The sequence below is a fragment of the Homalodisca vitripennis genome, chromosome 5 (genome assembly GCF_021130785.1).
Source record: "Homalodisca vitripennis isolate AUS2020 chromosome 5, UT_GWSS_2.1, whole genome shotgun sequence".
NCBI lineage: Eukaryota > Metazoa > Arthropoda > Insecta > Hemiptera > Cicadellidae > Homalodisca > Homalodisca vitripennis.
This window is the reverse complement of record NC_060211.1, coordinates 56,108,670-56,128,180: the sequence shown is the minus strand read 5'-3', so window position 1 is coordinate 56,128,180 and position 19,511 is coordinate 56,108,670. Positions and strand designations below refer to the sequence as shown.

At 37.0% G+C, this 19,511-nt stretch overlaps 1 protein-coding gene across 1 annotated transcript in view; it reads right to left on the bottom strand.

The window, feature by feature from the left end:
* The window catches only part of LOC124362234 (zinc finger protein Elbow), a 28,813-nt gene extending 12,973 nt beyond the window's left edge, over positions 1 to 15,840 (bottom strand). The window contains exon 1 of the mRNA XM_046816569.1: positions 15,598 to 15,840. Coding sequence (XP_046672525.1) covers positions 15,598 to 15,678 — 81 coding nt within the window. The 5' untranslated portion in view covers positions 15,679 to 15,840. The remainder of the gene's footprint in view (positions 1 to 15,597) is intronic.
* Between the last annotated feature and the right edge of the window lie 3,671 nt (positions 15,841 to 19,511).

Below are 19,511 nucleotides of genomic sequence, written 5' to 3'. Positions count from 1 at the left end.
AACTTAGACAACTACAACCCAGGTAAAATATATTTTTAATTGTATACAGTATATTATTACTATTTATTGTATTCCTCAACACCGAAAAAGTACCAATAAACTGAAGGATTATGGCAAACGTTTTATTTTTATAACTACTAGTATTTAATGCTGTAATTTTGAGACACAAGGAGGTTTTTCTATTGGCGCGACATAATTTAGTACTTAGTTAGCTAACGTTAAAAGCCAACAATGCCTCGGTAATAGCAACAAAACCGCCGTAACGTTAAAATATGACCGTGTACACTACAGGTGTGACAGGTGACTTTTATCTACCGGTCTGGCAACAATCAGTTAATTAATGTAGGCTCGATGAACAGGTGCTGATTGTACAGAGGGAATCATCGCCAGGTTGTGCATAGTTAATGTGTTGAATGTGGCATGAAAAGGGTGATTATCGTGTAGATGGCACAACACGCCAACAAAGGCTATTAGACACTCGTTAGGCTGTCATTTATATAGATGGCTGACGAGTGTTCGATGAATAGTGACAATCATATCGACAGGGAGAGCCGACAATCGTCCTAACGACCGGCAAACACGCTGACGACAGACGAGTAGGCTGAGACCACGTGGCTGGCCGGGCCGGTCGATCCCTGATATCTTTCCAATTGTACATTTATGTTCTGGCGTATGGAACAGAAATTAAAATGATAATAAACACGTGTTACTCAAATGTACTGGACGAATAATGATACAAATCAGCATACATTTTGAATACTATTTTCAACTTTGTTAGCAGACTATTTCAACCAAAATACCTTTGCTAGTATGGCTTTATGAACTGTTGAACAAGAACAAAAACGATGTATCCAAGACAAAAATGGATTCAACAGTCTCCTTTACAATATGAATGTTGACTTTAGCTCCGATGCATCTTCCTTTCAGATTCCAAACGCTGAACCCAAAGGAAGGTGAACTGGAGCTAAGTCAACCTTCATGGAACATTGAATCAACTCTTCCCACCATTGCTGCGTTATGTGCAGAAAACTCGGTTGCCCCAACGTGTTTAGACACCGAGTAAGAACATCTTAGTGCACTAAATTGTGCACATAATGAGACGATAGAATACATCTTCACCAAGATTACATATACTTTGTAGTCTAGGTGCCTCTGGTGTGTCGAAACGTTGTAAAGAGTTCATTTTGAGCTTCTTCGTCACCGACTTATTTTGTATCTCTTCAGGCGACATGACTCCAGATTCCAAGAGTCAAGTCTGTGGCAGCGTCAGCTTTCAGACCCTAAACTACGAGGAAAATGAACTGGAGCTAAACTCAACATTCATATATATTCAAGACAAAAATGGTTTTTTTATTCAGCGGTATCCTTTACAAGTTGTAGGCGTCATTGTGCTAGGCATGATACTTGTGCCAGTAACCAACTAAATATTCAGCTCCAGTTCAAGTAGTCAGAACGTATTTACTTGAAGGAAGTATTTAACAATAAACCCGAGTTAATACAGGGGTTTTCATTTGCTCTCCGTGACAAATAACTCAAATAAAGGAAACAAAGCTTAATCGCAACAATTATTTCATTTGATATAGGTTTTCAAGATGTAAGGCGTCTCCAATCAAATATGACGGGTAAAGGAATTCACAAGTTGAGAACTAGCCTGTCCTATACTTAAAGCACATTGTATTTAGTGTTTATTAAGATTTGATGAACAGACGAAGTTGCTGAGTTTCAAACGGTTTAAACCCAAAGGCACTCGTGTTCTTTTCTTTATTTAAATATTTTTTATCACTCCAATAGCCTTTAATAATAACATGTGAGGCATTCTCTTCCTACATTAACCTGGAGCATAATAATAGATAAAGTTGCATAATAGTCTGCTACAGTGTAACACATTTCTAGACCTGTTATAGTAACGCGAAACAAGGTGCTGAGTCAGAGATTCCTATCATGGATATATCTCGCTGTACGCTTCCGCGTCAGTAGAGAACGAGCTAATGATGGCCGTGAATTTGTTGACTTAGTGCGAAGACAGAAGGAGCAAAAATTCCAACTTTATAAGTAAAGCCACAGCAGATTAGTAGGTCTCACAGTCTAGTTAAGCTAAAGCCTGGGATGATTAGTATCTCACAGTCTAGTTAAGCTAATGCCTGGGATGATTAGTAGGTCTCACAGTCTAGTTACGATAATGCCTGGCATGATTAGTACGTCTCACTGTTTAGTTAAGCTAATGCCTGGGGTGATTGGAGATCTCAATTTCTAGTTAAGCAAATGCCTGGGATGATTAGTAGGTCTCAATTTCTAGTTAAGCTAATGCCTGGGATGATTAGTAGGTCTCACAGTCTAGTTAAGCTAATGCCTGGGATGATTAGTACATCTCACTGTCTAGTTAAGCCAATGCCTGGGATGATTAGTACGTCTCACTGTCTAGATATTGTGTTTAGGAAACGAAAAGATCAAGGTCTTGGGCCTACATAGATCCTGATACCAGCGATTTCTCTGCGTCCAACCTGGTCTTTAGTACCAGATATCTGGCCTTTAGAGAGTATGATCAATGTTCGTGGGGTTAGAACTCTTTTTAATATATCGCCACTATATCGAGAGACACTTTTATTACACCGATCTCCAACGATACATTCGTTAAATAATAAATATATATATATATATATATATATATTATTAAATATTTTTCCACTTCTATGTATATATATATATATATATATATATATATACAATAAAAAAGATTAAAATATATATATATATATATATATATATATATATAAATCTCGGGTGTCTTAAAATTCCCCCCCCCCTCCCATTACAATTTTTGCGAATAGAGATGATTTACTTTAGGAGTTGTTTATATAACCAACTGAGAAGTTTCTTGACGCATGAAAATTGTTGAATCGCCCTATAGGGTATTTTGGGAGTAAGTCCAAATTTTTAAATAGGAAGCCTTAGCAAATGACATCTCATTTTAAAGGTATTAAAAAAAGGAGAATGACGCAAACTAGTAGTCTCTAATGTTACTCTTTCAAATTTGGTGGCCAATTAAGATTTGAATTATTTTTAAACCCCCACAGATTAAATTGCATTTAAAGTTACTGTAAGACATATAAAACATTCACCCACTAAGTAATTTACAGAACTTAGGACAAAAAATAATAAAACAAGTTATTACAATAATCAACAACCATGATTAAGATTTAAGCATTTATTGGCTTTAGTTTTGTCTGACCGAAGCTCATTAGGAAGTCTAGGGATACCAATAACTGGCTTTGCAATATTATCTCTTACTGTTTACCAGTTAGTATCTGAGACACATCCAGTCCAGTTACTGTGTCAAGTTGGTCTTAATGTTAGATTTTACACGTTACATTTATTGACAAACATGTATAAAAACAAATTGTTGTGAGTTTAATATGGATGGGATACATCAGAATATGAAAGCGTATGTAACGTATAGTGTCACGTTTAAAATATTAAAATTTACATCAAAGATGGCGGATCTGAAATAACCTGCCAAACTCAAAACTGGAAAAGATTTGCTTAAAAAAACATACTAAAACGACTAAATGTCACTGCCCCTGTTCGTTGTACTACCAGTAAACTTTACAAAAGAATGGGACACATTTTGAAACACAACACAGCCACCGCCCGGGCATAAGTCTACATGCAGGAACAAGGCGCGGCACGGCCTGACGCGGACCGTCGTTATACGACTACATGTCACTCTGCTCCTGTTTTCTGTACTACCAGTAGATTTGTAAATAAGGATGGAACACTTTTTGAAACACAACACAGCCACTGCTCGGGCAGTAATATACATGCAGGAACAAGGCGCGGCACGGCCTGACGCGGAGCGTCGTTATACGACTACATGTCACTCTGCTCCTGTTTTCTGTACTACTAGTAGACTTGTACATAAGGATGAAAAACATTTTGAAACACAACACAGCCACCGCCCGGGCAGTAGACTACATGCAGGAACAAGGCGTGGCACGGCCTGACACGGAGCGTCGTTATACGACTACACGTCACTGCCCCTGTTCGCTGTACTACCAGTAGACTTGTACATAAGGATGGAACACTTTTTGAAACACAACACAGTCACTGCTCCGGCAGTAATATACATGCAGGAACAAGGTGCGGCGCGGCCTGACGTGGAGCATCGTTATACGACTACATGTCACTGCCCCTGTTCCCTGTACTACCAGTAGACTGTACATGAACGTGTACGCCAATTAGAGGCCCAGCCTATCCATCATGGCCGCGTCAATCAGGCCCGATACCTGCTTAATAGCTTTACCTTGGACTGGACCACCTCTATCAACCAGCACATCTAATTTATCGCTACTAGTCCACCTTTATTAGTACTCTGTCTATTTCATTAGTCCTGGGTTTCCTGGCGGAAAGTTTATGACGCTTTTTAAGACCCCTTCGGAATTTATGTAGAATACCTTGAAATCCACAGATGAGATGGCTGGGTCGTAAATATACTTTCTCGATATTTTGAAAACCTCTATAAATATTTAACAGAGGATGGGACTTGTCCTTTTAATCAGAAGGATTACCTTTTGGGTTTTACACCATATTCAATCTAAGTAGCAATTCCAATCTACATTTCTCGGTTCTGTTTAAAATATAGAATTATTAAATATTCTCTGATTTTGTAACGTTCTCTTTAACAAGAATGTTCTCATAATTTACTGACAAAGATAATAACACATTGTGGAAATAGTGAGAAATTAATTGAAATGTTAAAAACAACCTAAGAATAGCTATTACTACGTGAACATTCAATTGTATGAACATAGATACTCTATTACCTGTACCACACTATTGCATTGCAATTTCGACGTATTTTCTTTCATGTCACAAGGGTCACTAGGTTAACTTTCTATTTAGTTTTGTTTATATTTTTATTATATTTATTCCCACATAGTTATGTTTAAACGCGGGCCTGATATACAAGTGAAAAATAAATAATAACAACTGCACCATTGCTTTGTTTGGAGACGATAGCCACACTAAGATATTCAAACTTCTATGTAGCTACAGTTCAAAGAGAATTTAAATATTTTGTATAAAAGTATGTCAAAATTCGTAAATTACAGTAAACAATTATATTAAAATTCGACTTTTCGGCTACGCCCAGTAAAGACTAACTATTTTTATAGTTTTACCAACTGTTAACTTAATAAAGGACACTACGCGCTGTGTACACATCATAAGTATACGAGTATGTTAAATGCGTTTTGAGAAGACGTAAGGAAGACTTACTACCATCATTTCTCAAAGCAAGAGTGAAAAGTGAGGAGTAATGCAATAGGGCGCGACATTACTCACTGCTGCCTAGCACAGCCACCCGCTACCCGTTACCCGCTACCCGCGCTCGCGCCAGGCAGCACAAGATACATGATCAGCTGCCAGTATTTGTCACATTGCTCTGCACACCGACTTGCCGGAGCCGTCTACGAGCTCTTCAGCGAGCTTTTTATTATGATGTGTGATTCTGATGCAAGAACATTGGAACTGAAAGTGGTGTCCGGTATTTAGTGAACGATTTTAACTAAATGAATTGCTTCAACTAGTGTGTATTACTTTACTTTCAATTAGCTAAAGAAGAACGGAAGCTAAGTTTACAAAAAATTATGATGCTAGAAATATTAATATATAATTAGGAACTAACAAAAATGTTAAATCGTGTTAAATTTACCAATGAGATTAAAATCAAATAACAATAGAGTAAAAATGTTATAATAAAATAGGATGCCAATGCCCGCTTCGAGTGTCCACCCTCGAAAGTTTATATTTCCCACTATTGTATGGTTCGAGTGCTCACCTTTGCAAAAGCTTATATTGCCCACCAATTCACGCTTCGAGTGCCCACCATTACAAGCTCCTAGTGCTCACCAATGCCCGCTCCGATTGCTCACCATTGCACGCTTCGAGTGTTCGTTCTTCGTACGCTCCGAGTGATCACCATTGCAAATGCTTATATTGCACACCATTTCACGCTTCTAGAGCCCACCATGTCACGCTTCGAGTGGTCATTCTTTGTCCCCTTCGAGTGCTCACCATTGCAAAACCTTATATTGCACACCATTTCACGCTTCTAGAGCCCACCATGTCACGCTTCGAGTGGTCATTCTTTGTCCCCTTCGAGTGCTCACCATTGCAAAACCTTATATTGCACACCATTTCACGCTTCTAGAGTCCACCATGTTACGCTTCGAGTGGTCATTCTTTGTCCCCTTCGTGTGCTCACCATTGCAAAAGCTTATATTGCACAATTGCACACTATTTCACGCTTCGAGTGCCCACCATTGCAAAAACTTATATTGTTAACCACTGCACGCTTCGAGTGGTCATTCTTTGTCCGCTTCGAGTGCTCACCATAGCAAAAGCTTATATTGCCTACCTTTTCACGCTTGGAGTGGTCGTTCTTTGCCCGCTTCGGGTACCCACCATTGCATGGCTCGAGTGCTCACCATTGCATAAGTCTATATTAACCACCATTGCAAAAGCTTATATTTCCCACCACTGCACGCTTCGAGTGGTCATTCTTTGTCCGCTTCGAGTACTCACCATTGCAAACTTATCTTGCCCACCATTTTACGCTACGTTATTGTGTTAAAACGTTTGGCCTTTTAACAGACTTAGTTTTAACAGAAAAATTGTTTTTCAAACTGATCAATATTCAGGATTATTATTTTGTATTCTGTAAGAAAATACGTTTATTTATGCCACTATTATTCTATTCTAAAATGGGCTGAACTTTTAAAGTATTTGTTAAAGTAGATTTGTCATAATGACTCGTAGGGTCGACACATTAAACGTTATTCCAAGGCTATGTTTAAATTTAGGAAATAAATTCTCTTAATTTAAACAGTTCCAGAGTATTTAAAACATTCTTCCCCATTACGTTGTTTTTTTTGTTTATTTTCCAGGTCTTGGGAACCACGTATTTTAAGCTTCCTCAAATACTCTAATTTTTTTAATAAAAAAAAGAGGAATCTAATTTGATACCACACAAAGTACTCAGTTGAGATTTCTAAGTTAATTTTTTTTGTAATGTCAATCTTACGTTTGGTTTGGTGCTGATCACACTCTGATCCACAAAAAAACCTTTTAGTTTAACTCCAACTTATTAATTTATAATGCAAGTGGTCAACAGTTCTTCATAATGGGAACTAGGCATATTTTGTTGATTTTTTTCTGAAAACTCCACTTTTTTACCAAGGCCTATATAATCTATTTCTATACTGGGAGTTAGAAAAAATTGAATCCAAATTTAACGTCTCTCTGAATTATGTTCCTATGCATACTAAGGGTACTTTCGGACTCAAAAATAGTGATTCTTTAATTTTACAACCTAGCCCATGGCCAATATATAAATTGATCGTGAGGTAGGTTTTTAAATTGATATGACCTTAATTCCAGTAATTTATGGTTTTGGAGCTCTCGCGTTTTCATTATTACAAGACTAATCGTATTTCAGAAAAACAGACTGCCCGCGTTAATTATTTCGAGTGTTTATGTAGAATAAACAGCTTAAGCCCACGTAACTGTACTTGTTCATAATCAAAGGGTATTTCTGGATTCTATTAGAAGAGTATTTAAATTTGAAACATTACAATAATAATAATACGGATCAATTCAAGATTGTAATCCATATAAAAGCCAATTATAATTATTGGATAAACAGTACCGTATGCTAATTAGATACGAGCTCGAATTAAATTGTTCAGGACGAACTAAAGTCTGATGCTGATGAATTCGTTTAGGAAACACTCACAGTATCTGGTTTTGTTACTAAAGAAACAAGCTATTAGAAAATACTTAATAATTATCTTTTATTACTGCGTTATATACAGGGTGGAAAAAAAAGTATGGAAACGCTTTCACTAATTTTGTATGGCTTCACTTATACAAATTAAATTTTGTACATCACCACTTGTATTAAGAACCTAGTTTTTGAGACCAGTGGGGCCATTTCATCTTTTCAGGGGGACGGCCCGTGAGGAGTTGGACGAAAATCTTAAATGTAAGCATAGGCCAAGTTTGGTATCAAATTAAAGGTCTAGTAAAGAGAAACTCATTACCGCAAACCGCACTTAAAAAGGTTGACCCTATTAAAGTGCGGTTTGTGGTAATGAGATTCTCTTTACTAGACCTTTAATTTGATACCAAACTTGGCCTATGCTTACATTTAAGATTTTCGTCCGACTCCTCACGGGCCGTCCCCCTGAAAAGATAAAATGTCCCCACTGGTCTCAAAAACTAGGTTCTTAATACAAGTGGTGATGTACAAAATTTAATTTGTATAAGTGAAGCCATAAAAAATTAGTGAAAGCGTTTCCATACTTTTTTTCCACCCTGTAGAACCAATTACATTAGTCTACAGATTTATACAATCTTACAGTTTATAGGTCACAATATTATATAATGAATTTCACATTATTCGAATTTTTTACAAAGTTGTTAACATTTTCTAGCCGACGAAAATGTAATATTAGAAGGTACTAAGATTGATTCTCTGATTGATCTACCGGTGGTCTTCTCCTCAGGTAATATTAACAATAGTGTGTAGTTGAAGCCGATAAAGTGCACCGGTTGACATTATGAGCAGGACAGCGATAACTCTAGACATACGACGCCAATAAAAGACAACCAGGCACCTTGAACCGGCTGACGATTTATCGTCGACACAGTTTATAGAGAGGGCGGTGGACTAGCCGCACGTCACTGACAGGACACTTTATCAGCATCAGACGTTGTCAGTTGTCAGTCTACATGACAGAATTGTCGTATTCTGTCTCGCCCAGCCTCATCCCAAGGCTGCAGCCTTATCGTGCACAAGCACAGGTATGGTATTACTGTAGGTAATTGATTATAGAGACACAGTTTTTTCGAAGGGCGGTGGACTGGCCGCACGTCACTGACATGATTGTCGTATTCCGTCCCGACAAGCCGCATCCCAAGGCTGCAGCCTTATCGTGCACAAGCACAGGTATGGTATTACTGTAGGTAATTGATTATAGAGACACAGTTTTAGAGAGGGCGGTGGAATGGCCTCACGTCACTGACAGGATACTTTATCAGCATCAAACGTTGTCAGTTATCTGTATACATAACAGAATTGTCGTATACCGTTTCGCCAAGCCTCATGACAAGGATGCAGCCCTATCGTGTACAAGTGTACAAGTACAGGTATGGTATTACTGTATGTAATTGATTATAGAGACGCAGTTTTAGAGAGGGCGGTGGACTGGCCTCACGTCACTGACAGGATACTTTATCAGCATCAGACGTTGTCAGTTATTTGTATACATAACAGGATTGTCGTATACCGTTTCGACAAGACTCATCCCAACGCTGCAGCCTTATCGTGCACAAGCACAGGTATGGTATTACTGTAGGTAAATTGATTATAGAGACACAGTTTTTTCGAAGGGCGGTGGACTGGCCGCACGTCACTGACAGAAGGCTTTATCAGCATCAGACGTTTTCAGTTGTCAGTCTTCATGACAGGATTGTCGTCTGTCGTCTTGCCAAGTCTCATCCCAAAACTTTGCAAGCTTATTGATCACAAACACAGGCATGGTGCAACTGATTAATGTCTGTAATTTAATACTTTTCTGTCGTTTCTTTCTTTTTACTTAAATGTCTCTTGAATATAAATCGTACGAATTATTGAATTTCAAGCTCAATTTAAAGTTAAAGTTTTAGTTATTTTTTAAAAACTTGTGAGTTTAGTAGAAAGACCTATGGTTGACATATCTATCGTTTATTTGTGTATAAGCAAAGAGCACATTTTTATCGGAATAAGTGAAATTTCTGCTGGTAGACTGGAATAATTATTCATTTTACATTATCTCCTAAACGCATGCCAACAAGTTTCAACTTAATAATAAATCTAATCGAATTATACAAATAAAGGACACTTCTTAAGGTGAAGAATTATTTACAAAATGGATTTATAGGCAACATATAATTGGTAAAGACCTTTTCGTTGTCTGTCTATACGCCTGTGAGGATAGAAAGATCCTCTAGAAATGGAATTTGATACATAGGATCTTCTTGGTCCTCTATTGGATTTTGGGGTCAACATGTCAAAAGCGATAGGGGTGGAATAATCTGTAAATTGTTTAACAAAATGCAACTAAAGGTAAATGTGAATTTTGATTATAGCTCCATTTCATCTTACGTTTAGTGCAGCATCTGAAATCTGACACTCACAGAATTGATTCTTGGTATCTAGAGTTCACGTCCATCTGAAGCGGTCAATCTTAAAAGGAGTACGGATCTTTCCTGTCTACAACAGGATGGTTTATTAATGCCATGGTTTTAAAACCAGTTGGCCTTTAAAATATAACTGTTTGAATCCACCAATGCGTCTTACGAACTTGTAAAACACATGTTCAAGTATTCTCTTTTTCTGTTTTTTGTGTAAGCACAATTAATGAAACAATGTGCATTATTATGCCGTAGGGGAATTGGACGGACTGCTCAACAGTATCCCGCTTGCTCAGTAGCCGCGCTTGCGGAAAATGGAGAGTGATTTTAAACAAGACCTCAAATTGATACTAACAGGCCCGACACAGTTTCACAGAAGGTTCTGAAAGTGCCGCTAACTAGTAACATCCGTTAGTGGCTAATACGGTGTGTCACCAATACACACAGACCTACACGTGCAGCCACTCACGCATCGTGTACTACTTCTTTTGTTACTAAACTATGCAAGAAAGGGGTTAGTTTTATCAGCTTGCATTATATTAAACTTTTCACAAAACGGTGATGCAATCGATGTTTGGTTGAGGAAATAATCCTAACTTTTTCGGAGATAGAAAAAAAATGTTATTAGTCCACGAGGAATTACAGGCCTTCAAAGTACGACATTAGGCAATTTTATAATCAGGCCACAATCTCTTGAAGATAAAAATATAAAATTTTAACAAGATTTAAATAAACATAAATTATAGGTCCAGAGAGTAAAATGTTTTATTGATTTACAACTTACATAAATTATGTATTTAAATTTAAGCTAATAGCAATTTGTAATACATTATTCTCAGGGAAATTAGCTTCTTTAAGAATAAACTAACAGGCCATTCTTTCCAATCATGTTTTATGTATGTAGGCCTACTTTCAAAGAGTAAAATATCGTTATATTCAACTGTTGTTGGTCCTTTGGTCCCAAAATTCTGCTTCAAATTGCTCCTGCTCATCGTGGATTAATATATATAAATAAATATATATATATATATATATATATATATATATATATATATATATATATATTCCAACCGAAAACGTATTTCACCACCGAATCACCAAGTAAGCGATAAGTCGATTCTTGCCCTCCGAGTCTAGATTCTTCTGCAATCTCCATTTCTTCATCGCAATGAGTTTTAAGCTAGGCAAGCTAAAGTGTCTTCAGAACGCCTCAATCCATGTTTTTAAAAAACGCAACGTTCCGAAAAGATTTATATTATTGTTTTAGTCTGTATTACCCCGATTAATAGGCCTGTCCGTGCACCGCCCTACACTAATAGGTTAATTAAAAACCCCTACCAACCATTTTTAATAGCTTAGACGGTAGTCTTTTCTGGAAAAATTAATTTGTTCATAATAACCTATCATCCAAACAAAATACAGAATATATCTCTATAATTTTTTAGGTTTAGTAATTAGTATTTGTTGTTTTTGTACTGATATAGCCTACATGTTTAAAAACTAATTTGTGATTTTAGCACACTGTTATGCTAATCAAGAAATTTGTTAAAAGACTATATATTTCTATTCTCCACACAATGTAACATTCTTCTGAAACCGTACCTCTACCTTGTAATCAAGTCACTTAGTGCATTTATAGTAGTGCCAGGCCCGTATCTGGGGTTCTAGACGCTCAGTGCTAATTTGATTCGTGCCCCATGTATTTTTATAAATGTAACAAAATATGTTAACACAATTTGTGTAGCCTACCTATCATTTTAATTAACTGTTCACAGTTTCTTATACATGTTTAATTCATCTCTTTGTTCTGAATTTCGTTGTGGTTAATATAAAATAAAAAGTGAGACAAATGTAATATGTGTCCAGTTTATAATAAAAGTAAGCATATTGTTACTAAGCAATAATTAGCAATACTATAATAACTTTGTAATATAAAATCGTACTATTAAGATTGACACTTTTTAACAAAATTTTAAACGTTATTAAAGTATTTTAATTCTATATAGATGGAATAGTAATAATGATATCATAAGTCATCTTACATCAATCATAATTTAACTGCAACTAACAGATAGACTTGTCCTACAGTATACATTATTATTCAGCAATAAATAACGTGTTCTTATGCATGTGAATGTGTTAGGAATGAATTTCCATTAACACCGAGTACTGTCCTCAGTCATTAGAATTTTCCTTATTGCCCAGTGAAAAACAGCACAGCATTCATTACCACGTGTAGCCTTCCTGCCACGTGACTTGATTGATTACGAAACAAGTAAACTCAACTGTTTGCATGCGATATTAGCCTACACTTTAATAATGGGAAGGAGGAAGGAGGTGCGAAGTCAGTGGCGTATCCAGGGTTTTCAGGATTTAGTTTTAGGAATGACGTAGTAATAGATGCCTTCTTATTTTTTTAATTGTACTCGTTTAAGATAAGAGGCGATAAAAATGTTGACCAAAACCTTCAGTAATGGTCAGATGGATGTTTTGCCAAAAAGTGTCTTCTTACATTAAATAAGTCTTCCTTGTCAATTACTTTGATGGTACGTCCATATTTATTTAAAGCGTAGAAAGGAAAAATACGATGTTAACTATAACGTAGCTGTGGTGAAAAGGGTTCATTTAATGTGAATGCTAAGTTTAGCTCCAGTTCACTTTTCGCTAAGTTCAATGTCCGAAATCTGACGATGTCACACACTTAGCGAGTGACGAAGAAGTACAAAATGAACTCTTTTCGACATAGGGCGACTCTTTTGGATCCCTTTAGACATGCATGACTCCAGATTCCATCAGTAGTCTGTCACAGCGTTTAGATGGCAAACCCTGCACTAAGGGGAAAGTGAACTGGAGCTTAACTCAACATTCACATGAAATTAACTACCATATCTTTACATTCGTTTCTCCAGTAAGAGTACTAGTCCTCCGTTGGAATATTCCAAATCTGGTGACGTATAAAATGTGGTGCAGTCTGTTCTTGGTTGGAGATTTGTTTTCACTTTCAAAGAAACTTTTGGCCACAGCCCTTTCACATACTATTTCTGAAGACAATATACTTGGAATTGCTTTACTTCCACGAAGACAGTGGTAAGAATTAGAAGCAGAATTGTCTGACTGTTTGTAATGAGGCCCAAAGAAAAACGGCCGAAGATAAGGTTAAGATACTTGTACAATATGCACATAATGATTGGAGAGAGTGACGTTTTTATTTGCTTAAAAACTTACTTTCCTTACGAAAAGGCAGATTTAAAGACATTTTCTTAACCTATATTATATTGAAAATAAAATTTCCTTTCCACACAGATGTATAAAACACATTGCACTCCTAGAGGTTACAACCAACGTAAATACTATAAGAAGTCAAACGGGTTTTCTTAAGCTGATTTTACTAAACCACCTTCATTGACTTTTAGTTTTATTGCTACAGACTTCTACAACAATCAATTTAACATTATGAAGATATAGCAATATTACCGACTCAATACAAAATTAATATTGATTTAGCTTCTATTAGTCTCATTGTTTTCGAGTAGCCTATCTGGATAGAACGTGCCCGCCCCTGAAGTGCTTAGAATTGTATTAAGGGTGGTGAACGTTGGCTTACTCAACTAAAATCTACACCTGCATCAATCCTAAGCCAATATTTGTAATGCAAGCGTATAAATCTGGCAATGTATAAAGTGCACACTTACAATTCGATCTGAATTGAATCTTATCAATTGATCAATTGAGTAAACTAATTAAAAGTACTTTACAAATTATCATTTGCCATTGTACCACTAATCAGTTTTGGAACCGTGTTTCACTCCTAACTTAAACCATCGGCATTACAAAGACGTTACACACCGTGTTTGACAATTTTTTATCCAATTTCCTGACTATAAAATTATTTAGAAACATAATGAGGTCATATCGTTGCAACATCAACGGAACCAATATATAGTAAGGAAGTAAGGCCCTTCAAATTGGCTTTTACCAAAAAGCAACATTGTTGGGTAATTAAACAACGCAACATAAGAAGTCTGGTGTATTAGCTGTGTGATAAAACTAAGTACTAAAATTAGAAGTAAGGCAAATTGGAAAGTGCAGTTTTAATAACGCAGCACGAAAATCCTCGGTATAAAACTACTGACCAATTTTATTACATTTATCAAAGCTGAAAAGTTCTATTTTTGGAATAATTTGATAAACAAAAATTGTTCTGCAAGTAAAAACATGATGACAAAGCTTTCATTATAACCGGGTGTGTCTGAGAAACGAATATATTTTATTTGAACCTTGTATATAAAAAAGTAGCGTCCACTTACGATACGCAAGACTAATAGAAGTTTCATGTTGGTTAGAAACTAAACAATATTCCTTTTATCCTAAGTAAATCCAGCATCGCTGTTTATTTAAGCGAGGAAAAGCATCTTGAAATCAAGCAACAATGTTGGAATTAGCTGAGGTAAAAGAAAAACGATAAAACAATCCACAATTGAAAACGATTTGCCTGGTGGAATAAAATAGATCTAAACGTAACTCTGTAATGAGCGTGTTGCAAGCAGCGAGCGACATCAATCAGAGATGAAAGCGTCAATCATTCAAAGCCTTTCAACGCTAGAGGCATTCATAAAGGGAAACGTCGAAATGAGACAAAGATTTATTGCGGTGTAAGCTAAAAGAAGTACATAACATAAATAACGAAGAGAGCAGAATGTAGAGAAATACATCAACGTCCTGTCGGAATAGGCAATTTGTTTAGCGACTCCTACAGAACATGCGATTCCCATGATAAATAGCCTGCCCTTGTTCCTAATGACTCTACTTTTACGTATTCCACCCGAGTATCTCGCCGCGCCGCGCTGTACCGTTGTGTTACATTCATTACAGTGTAGTATTACATAGTCTACGATAACATTTGTAGTTAATTACGTGATGCAGTACACCTTGTTTGTACTCCGCGCTGTAAACTGTCACATTTCTCGCTCTCTCTATACTTTAAAGTACACTATATTTTTTCATTTAACAATGTTGGGTATGTTGTGACTTACTACAATTTTGCAGAATTGTATTTTTAAGTTGTAATTTTGACAAATAGTGGTTTGAGTAAATAACTACCTTAAATATTTTTAAAATGCTTTATATTCGTAATGTAAAAACAAACTACAACACAACTTTTTATTACGGAACAATATGTTCCATAAGCACAACTAAGCCCTAATCTAAATAAACTTTCGTCTTTTCCTGATATTTTTTATACTTGTAACAAAATAAAATTATATTCTATTTTCAATATTATATCTTAATGAATGATAAATTGGAATGTAGAGTATAAATTTCTATTATTAAAATACGATAGTACTATGAGTAGTGTAAACATACCGTGGTGGGAAGAGGCGACAGATATTCCGGCCTGAGGTACTGATTCCCATTGGAACTGATCATATTGTCGTAAAGACTCATTCACACTCACTGAACTGTACACTTTGTGGGCGAAATGTCCGCAAGCCGCGTCACACACGCACACAGAGAGCAGACGCTCGTATCATACCAGGCGTAGAGCACGACACCGGACACAGACTCACCAGCTCGCGTCTCATCACGGACTGAGCGCTGTGACAGCGGCCGCGGGACCTGCAAGTAGTTCGCGCCGCCACCGACAGAATGCGCGGACTGGTGAAAGTCGAGCCTGCGCTGCGTGTCGAGCTGTCAAAAGGTCAACAAAAGGCGCGATAACACGATGTAATTTATCGAAACTCTCAATCAAAGATGAAAGCCTCTCCGCTGAATGGATTGCTAATTGAAAGCAGTGAATCACCCCCCGAGTCTGGCCCGCTTGTTTGTAAAGAGCTCAATTATGCCGCTCAAAGAATATTATTCATTCGGATGTACAAAGCACGCAGTTCACGGCACTCCTCCTCGTCACGAACTCCTACTTCCTATCCGCCTATCCTTCACCCAAATCCCCGACACCATCTCCGCCTCAGAACGGTCACGATTTGATCTTCCCATTGTTATCTTTGTTTATTACTACTTTATTTTCTCTCGTTTCTTGATTAATAATGATGTCAGCCGCGGCTCGAGATTGTGGTTCCCATCCGATCGTCTAGTTGATAAGCTTTCATAAATATCTTATTCGTTCTCCTCTTGGGCATAAAATATCGAGAATACAGTGAGAGTGCACAGCCAAGGAAATGTCTCAGATGACCTTTTCGTGTTAAAATTGAAGCATTCTCATAACGTAAACTACGCATATAGCCTACAAGATTTACGTCACCAAGCCCAGATGGCTGTTTCCCCAGCCAAGTTATTCAGTGATCAATGATCGACATCTAGGGTTCGAAACAGGCTGAATTTACAGACTTTGGCAATAGCTTTGTTACACGATCGTATCTTAGATCCCCAGATCTCCAGCTGCTGTCATCACTCATCAGACTAGTAACTGGTAACGATTTGGCTTTACCTTTAATCAAGGTCAAATTTAGTGGTGAAGATTTTGGGGAGGGAGGGTTAAAACACTTTTATTTTAGCTATATTATGTAGACAAGTACATGCTCATATTTTTTCAGTAAATATTCTAGAAGCCCATTTTATAATATAAAAATATCATTGTAAAAGGTACTGGATATGACCAACAGATCTTAAGGTATATAGCCATTTTCTCAAACCTCTTCATAAGAATTAGAGTACAACAGAAATTTAATGTAGACCGTCAAATTTGCCATTTTGCCCGGAAGGGCTCCCTAACTGCTGCTTGACTGAGGTGTACGAAATATCCCCAGATTCTGTAGTAGCCCTAACCCCTCCCCCATTCGATCATTCTAGATACGCCCAGGACTTTAATTTACGCAATATTTATAGATATAATATTGATGGGTTTGTTAATTATTCGAGGTGAACCTTTTGCGCTCGCAGTTCTCTCTGAAGTTGTTTCATTAACGGTTCCTTGGCCTTGAGGTCTGCATACTAGTTAGCTTACTTCGCTTTCCTTTCCTGGAAGAGAGACTGATCATCATTTTTCGAGGGGATGGAATTCGAGAGGCGTTATTATTCATAGTCTTCAAACCAAAACGTATATATATCAAAGTGTTTTGTTTTCTGGATCATGTCTGGACAATGTAGTTATCTAATATTGGGTTATCCGCTCCTGGAAGTCCTTAGGAGTGGGGATATTTTTCACGATATTTTAATAAGTTTGGTTGCTGGGTTAAGATATATAATGCTGTAATTTTAGCTTTAAAACATCGAAAGAATGGTTTTCAAGAGGGATTTGTTTGCTTTATTCCAGATCTTTTTTGTGTGTGGGATAGTTTTTAAAACTTATTATCGTAATATAAATGGGCCTCAGTGCCCACGTAAATTTACTTTTTATAAATATATGAGTAAATTTTAGTATAGAATGTCTTGGATACTTACTTCAAGAGTACGGCAGAGAAATTCATTTAAATGGAATATTTAATTTACTCTCTTTCATTGTATCTAACTACAAATTTTAAATTAAATTCTAAAGATAACATTCGAACTCATACTTCGTTCTGAATTGTTCAAACCTGCTTTATCAAACATTTCTAAATGTAATTTTTTTCTGAACTACAAAAATATGTGATTGACGCAAGGGCAGAAGTTCGACACGGTAGGAACGTACTCTAAACCCGAGAAGAGTAGTGTCGTTGACACTCAGGAGGTGATTAGAGTTCCAGTTTCTGTCTCGAGTGGTCATCATTCTGCTGGAGTGATAACTGAGCAATATCGTACCGAGATAACACAGTCTCAAAAATAACTTAAAAAGTCAATGACCTTTTCTCGCAGCGTTTGGGTCCGCTGGTGAGCCTGTATTGTTGAACCCTTAACCTGTACTAATGATACTAGCGCGATCAGCTTCAAAGAAATTGACACCTGAAGAAGAGGATGGATCCCAATTCTCGGAACGTTGTGTTATATTTATCTAGCATATAGACTAATGATGATCGAAGAATTTCCGAAATCCTGATACCTTCCCAAAATTTGTATGACCTTGTTTTAGTATGTATTAAGCCGACAGGGAGGCAGTAAGTATTCTTTTAAATTATAATTACTACAAAATTGAAGTCAAGTGGCTTTTTATAAATTTACCACCATTGTTATCTTGGAAAATATAAATCTGACAAAAAGTTTTAAATGGGTAACCTTTGATTTTTTAGTTAAATTTGAAAATATGTATTTCAATCTGTTAAACACTGCCACCGCTTTCCACTAAGATGGTCGACTTTAATTTTTTACGGAACATTTTCTATATCATTATATAACTGTAAAATCATTATATAACTCATATAACTGTAAAGGCAGCAGAGATTGTAGTGACAAATCTCGATGTCCGCATACCATCGCGTCTCGCTGTAGGGACAGACATTTAATAAACTCCGGATGTGTTTTCATTGGGTACACATGCTCGACAGCAATGTGAGGTCAGTGATGTTTATTTACAATTTAGAGCTACATCACAACTTACATACGAGTATCTTCTCACTTCACAGAGGATGGGGAGGGGGCTAGTGATCTTGTTGATGAGGCCAATGCTACCTTATCTCGCCTAGATACCACCTTGCTTGAAGGAAGAAACAGTTACGATTCGGATAAAAGTAAAGTTAATCGCCAATCCACCACTCCAAAATCTTTAAACCTTTCACAAGGCTTCGGCACACTTAATCACAGGTATTAACAAGTCCGTTCACCCGGATAGTTTCTACAAGCACCTCTAAGCTCGGTAAACACGAAGCAACTTGATCGCTCGCATACCAGCAACTTGGTTGTTCGGCGATCTTATTGCCGGTTGAACAAGTTTATTTGGCACTTGCCATTTCGCTTTCAAAACATCATTAGCTCTAAATCGCCAACGTCAAGCTTTCTAGAAAATTAACAGAGAGGTCGGTTTGTGACCAAGCTGACCAACCTCAGGCGATCCGCGCATGTGCACTCACAGACTACACATCTAGTATCAGACAACACAGTCCCCCCGTACTGTACTTGTTCGGCGTTATTTTTTCTGTTTAGTTTAAATTTAAGTTGTTGGAAATCGTGTATCATGAGTAACGATGATCCTCCTAGCAAACATTTTATGAATTTGAGGTACATAGTAAAGGTGCTATTAAGAAAGAATTTTCATGGATTAATGGATCTATAATGCAGAATGCCTTGTCTGTGGCAGGGCACGTTTGAGCTAGCTTCCATGGTAGTTTACCAGTTACCGACTGATTGCGTTGCCCTCTGTGTACATAGCTTAAGATCAATATTATTGTGAACATGGGCAGAATGCCTTA